This window comes from Hipposideros armiger, unplaced genomic scaffold (genome assembly GCF_001890085.2).
Source record: "Hipposideros armiger isolate ML-2016 unplaced genomic scaffold, ASM189008v1 scaffold_93, whole genome shotgun sequence".
Lineage (NCBI taxonomy): Eukaryota > Metazoa > Chordata > Mammalia > Chiroptera > Hipposideridae > Hipposideros > Hipposideros armiger.
In genome coordinates, this window is record NW_017731443.1 from 3,969,030 (window position 1) to 3,974,429 (window position 5,400).

The 5,400-nt window shown below is 47.9% G+C and overlaps 2 protein-coding genes across 3 annotated transcripts in view; one reads left to right on the forward strand and one right to left on the reverse strand.

Moving 5' to 3' along the window:
• The window catches only part of UBXN1 (UBX domain protein 1), a 9,242-nt gene extending 4,831 nt beyond the window's left edge, over positions 1 to 4,411 (forward strand). For both annotated transcript variants that reach the window (XM_019645094.1, XM_019645095.1), the window contains exons 9-10: positions 3,910 to 4,102; positions 4,265 to 4,411. In XM_019645094.1, the coding sequence (XP_019500639.1) occupies positions 3,910 to 4,102; positions 4,265 to 4,314 (243 nt within the window). In that variant the 3' untranslated portion in view covers positions 4,315 to 4,411. The remainder of the gene's footprint in view (positions 1 to 3,909; positions 4,103 to 4,264) is intronic.
• UQCC3 (ubiquinol-cytochrome c reductase complex assembly factor 3) lies at positions 633 to 2,056 on the reverse strand. Its single transcript, XM_019645096.1, has 2 exons — positions 1,836 to 2,056; positions 633 to 1,736 (listed from the first exon to the last, which is right to left on the reverse strand). The coding sequence occupies exons 1-2, from the start codon at positions 1,953 to 1,955 to the stop codon at positions 1,587 to 1,589; spliced, it is 270 nt and encodes an 89-aa protein (XP_019500641.1). The 5' UTR covers positions 1,956 to 2,056; the 3' UTR covers positions 633 to 1,586.
• Positions 4,412 to 5,400: the final 989 nt, after the last annotated feature.

Below are 5,400 nucleotides of genomic sequence, written 5' to 3' on the forward strand. Positions count from 1 at the left end.
GGGGGGGGGGCATGTTAATAGAAATCGGCTTCAGGCAACAGTTACTAATGCCAATATAAGGTGCTTTAGCACAGTGCTTGGCACCAAATAAGTCCCCAGTAATTACTAGCTAGTAAAAGGGTAATTTCTTATGAGGCCATTCCCAAATGTTGAGGAACACTAGAGACCTTCACAATTGCATCTCTTCTGCACTACGAAGTATTGAATACTTAATGTGTACCACAGTTTTAAGTGCTTTATATGTATTAACTGAGAGATGAAGGCACTAATACCTAGGTGCAGGTACAATTATCCCATTCTAGAGACTGGGACACTAAAGCACATGACTTGCCCAAACCGACAAAGGTAGCAGGCAGCAGATCCTGGACACGCATCCGGGGAGCCCGAGTGGGGCTCCGGGCTCTGAACTGCCAAGTGCCTTCATCAGAGCCCCTCTCACTGCTGATCACCTCACCCTAGTGCTCCCTCAAACAGTTGCTGACTTTCCTCTCATTCCCAGGCTAGGAAAGGACCACAGTTTATACAGGTCACACGTGACAAATGTCTTCAGCTTGACTTCATCCAGCAGCTGAAAACAGCACCAATGCTCATATGTAGGTTTACACCTCAGTTTCACCAAGCTGTATTTAGTGTTCTGGCTAAATTTATTTTTAATAAAAGCAGCCTTTTATTTTTTTTCTATTACAATGTTGCTGGGAACCACAGGATATAAAATAGACAAAATGGGGGGGGGGAGCAATAGACTTGGCTGGGGCTGCGACCCCGCTGATGACTCATCCCTTCACCGCATCTCCAGTAGATCCTACGACTGGACCCAGAGATGGAAAACTACAGTGAAAACCTTGAGGGCGAAAAACCCCACTACATTTACTGAGAGGCGCTGTGCCAGGCACTGCACTTTACATTTCTAAATTAATCTGAAGACAACTATCACCTTTTACAGAACAGGACAGAGGCTCCAAGAGGTTTTGTAACATGATGGAGTTGTATCAAGACTCGGTGTACGCTCTTTTTTCACCAGTAAACGGGACTCCAAAGGTTAAATAATGGCCCCAGAAGACATCTGGCGCACATTAAGTGCTAGAAGCCTCTCCCATCTCACTCCCAAGGACAGGAACCTAAAGTGTCCTCTATGGGCATCTATACTGCTACAAGATTTTCCAGGGTAGTTGATTTCAAGAATATCCAGTGGTTATCCCCAAAAGTACACTCATGACCTGACTTGTGTTTTGAAAACATGGTCGTTTGTGCCTATTAGGCTTCAGCCTCAAACGGGGAGCGGGGCACGCGGGAGCCACGGTCATCCCCGCCCCCTGCACCAATCCCCAGAACATTCTAGGCATTTATAGGGGTCACTCTCTCGATGGAGGACGTGATTTATTGGTTCCTTCAGTTCGCCACATCCGATGGTCCCGGCCCGCGATATGGACGTGAAAGCGCCGTCAGAGCTGGGTTTGCGGGGAACGTGCTCACCCGGCGGCAGCTCCCTGGGCTGGGATTCCCCGCCAGGCCCATGGAGGAGAAAGGCTGCCTCGGACTCCAGCGCCGGAGCAGAGGTCTCAAGGTCCACGGGGGCAGGTTCCGGCTTATGCTGACCTCCCGCCGCCGGCGCCCACCCAGTTCTTCCTCCAGGCCACGTTCTCCTGCGTGGCCGCTGCCTCCTGCAGGGTGGCCAGCACTAGCTGCTTATTCCTGGCTGTCTCTTCCCTGCCCTGCGGGCCCTGCCCTGGCATCTCCTGCGGGAAGGAAGAGAGGTTCGTGGTCCGAGTCGGGTCCCCGGCCCGGAGCTCTCCGCCTGCCCGCCCATCCCACCTCGGACTCCAAATTGCTCCCACCTTCAGCATCGCCTGAATCCGCTCCTCTCCCGGGGTCACAAGGACAAAGAGCGCGGAGCCCACGCCAGCCCCCACGCCCAGAATTGCGCCCACGACTAGCGCTTTGCGCAAGGCCTCCATAGCCTACCGCGAGACCAACGAGGCGCCCTCTGCAGCCTCCCGCAGCCTAGAAAGGCAGCCACTGTCTCACCGCAGCCTGCGCAGGCTAGAGCGACCCACAGAGGACACCATAGAGAAGGGACGAGCTAGACTCTAAGAGCTGATCAGTGAAACGTTTAGAATCTAGAGCGCCGAGGTGCTAAGACTGGATTTGGCTGAGACGGTTGGGCGTGTCAGGAAAGTATTGGCACAATAAAAAAGAGAAGGTGTTGGCGCCGAGGACCAAGCGCGGGGCCCATTGTCATGAAACCTGGAGTGGGATTTGCTAAAAGGAGAGGGACTGTGTTTATGTTTGCTGCATGTTTTACAACAACTAACTGCCCAGTTATGAAACTTCCTGATCAATGGAGGGCTAGGGCTGTGCTCTGTGGTTTCCCAGAATAACTTGTGCTTTTTCAATACACATAGTGTACATCCAGATACTTAGCACATCAATCTATTCACCCCCTTCAATCCTTCAACTCCTGAACAAAAACTCAAAGCCAAGTGTACTGGGAGGGGGAAAGGGTATATTTACTTTTTTTTTTCTTTATTTTACTTGTTAGTAAGCTTGTTACATTTCTCATCATAGTATATACCCTTGGCATTTTTTCCTCTGTAACATACCGAATTATAATTTGGAGAAGAAAATACCTCTTAGTTGTGTGACTCTGAACAAGTCTTAGGTTCTTTGTGCCCTGGTTTCTGCATCAGAAAATGGGGCTAATAACAGTATCTCGGTTTTAGGATAATTTTTTTTTTAATTGGGGAATTGGGGGGATGGGAACAGCGGTGGGGAATTGGGGGAAGGGGAACAGACAAGTTGCTGTTGTTTTGTTCTTCAGTCTAGTTGTGGAGGACGTTGCTTCACTGGCCCAAGTTGGCANCCAGGTTGAGCTGTTGTTCAGCATCTTAGCTGTGGAGGGCAGTGTCACTGGCCCTCATATGTGGGATCCGAACCGGGGCCCTCTGGCGTCCCAGGCCAGTTCTTAACCATCACACCACTCGGCCGGCCCCTGTAAATAACTTGAAATCCTACCTCCTCTACTCGTAGGAGAGAGATCACATTTCACTTACCCAGTCGTATTTAAATCCATACCTCCCTCTTAGCAATTACTGTATTTTGCCATGTGTAGTGTACACTTTTTGCCCAAATTTGTGAGGGAAAAATAAGGATGTGCATTATACATGGGTAGTACTAATTGTGTACCTATATAAATGTTTTTAATTTTTTCATTTATGCTTATGAATTAAAAGTGTAACTCGAGAAATCAGTAACGATACCAATGTGAAAAATAATACCCAGGAATATGATAATCGGATTTGTTGAACTTAGGATGAACTTGCAATGATAAAGAGTTCTTGGCTTTCCATGACGCATAAATATTGTGAATATTTATACAAAAGCTTGTATCTGTTCTTGTGTTTTGTAATTATTTGTTACATAAAACTTCTTGTACCATGTTAAAAAATAAATGCTAAAATTCCTTCATAATACAAAAAAACAAGTACCTAAATGTAAACAAATACAAATTAGGAGTAAAAAATTAAAACGAAAGATTTTTTTCCCCCTGAAAGTTTGGGCCAAAAACGTGGGTGCGCATTATACACGGCAAAATACGGTGCCTCTTTACTTGTTCATGTGTTCATTTGGTTTATTACACAGCTACTTGAAAAGCTAACATTTATTCATTTATGATGTACTTATTCAGATACTTTTGTGTACTCTCGTCTTTCTTGAATTGTGAGGGAGCAGGAAGTCTCTTCAGTGCTTAGTACAGCAGTGTAAGTGGTTGTTCAGTCAGTGCTTTAAATAGTAATTATGCTGGTTCATTCTGAGAGGAAGGAGGAGCTAGCTTTACTCTCCTTTTCCTTACTCAGGCACCTCACTCAGTTTTGACACTCACCATATCACTGTATCTCACTTTCCCTCTAGGTCAGGCTGCCAGATGGGACGTCACTGACCCAGACGTTCCGGGCGCGCGAACAGCTGGCTGCTGTGAGGCTCTATGTGGAGCTCCACCGTGGGGAGGAACCTGGAGGGGACCAGGACCCTGTGCAGTTGCTCAGTGGCTTCCCCCGGCGGGCCTTCTCAGAGGCTGACATGGAGCGGCCCCTGCAGGAGCTGGGTATGACATGTGGGATCTGAAGCAGGACTGGGGCGGGTAGGGTAGGGGGCATGACTGAGAAAGGAAAGGATGCGGAGAAGGGACTCTGGGGCTGGTGTGCAGACAGAAATTTGGAGGCAGAAAGCAAGTATCTGGTTCAAGCCTGTTTTCTTCTATCCCCAGGACTTGTGCCTTCTGCTGTCCTCATTGTGGCCAAGAAATGTCCCAGCTGAGAGGCCTTTATCCCACCATCCTTCTCTGACCTCTTCATCTTTGATAAAGCACTGACTGACATCTCCTTCCTAATAAATAAACCCTCTGAGTTCTCTATGTGCCTGAGTCCTTCCTGAATGGCTGGGAGGGACAAAACTGAGGCAGAGGAAGAATCTAAAGGGAAGGTTTTTCAGGTAGGCCCTATTCTGCATCTCATGTTTCCAAGAGAGACTTGTTTCTAATCTCTGGGTCTGATGAGTTGCTGAGGAAGTTGACAGGGGAGAGATGCTGGGGTGGGGAGTACAGTGGATAGCACCTTTTGCTCCTATGGGTAAGGTGGTGCATAAGTTTGAAATCCTTATTAGGGCCGGCCGAGTGGCTCAGTTGGTTAAAAGCTTGCTCAAGAGTTTGCGCTCTGAACAACAGCGGTTCGAGTCCAGCCCGAGCTGAGCAGCCGCTGAGCTGCCAACAGGTAGCAGGATGGCTCAGCTAAAAAAAAAAAAAAAGAAAAAAGAAATCCTTATTAGCTATGTGCCTTGACTTCTTTAAGCCTAGTTTAATTTCCTCCTTTAGTAAAACAGGGATAATAGTTACCTGTTAATTGGGATTGTGAGGGTTACTTGTCACGTCCAGTGTGGCAAGGGCAAACGGGTTTTTCTTGAGGGGCGGCGTAGATTGAATAAAGAGTCAGAGACAGAAGTAAAGTTTAAGAGCGAGACCAAGGGACTCAGTCAGAGAAACTGAGCAAGCCCAAGGGACTCATTCAGAGAATCTGAGTGAGCCCCGAATCGGGTCAGCGCATCGCTTTGAGAATTTTCAAAGAAGTAAGACTGCTGTCAATCAAATTAGCATCAGTTTGAGGCCTGTGCTTCAAAGTCTTTTCCCTTTAACATATCCATTATGTTCCAGCAAATGCTATGCCTTCACAAATCCGCTGCATAGCCCCAGGACACCTGGTAGTGTCCTCCCAGGAGGAGATTAACTGTTTGCATTTCAACAGGTCCCATTCACACCGTGAGACACTCCTCAGAGGGAGCCTTATCGGCCTCGGTCATACCGGGGCACCCCCTCAGAGAGAATTCAGCTTTCCGGTCATACCGGGGCTT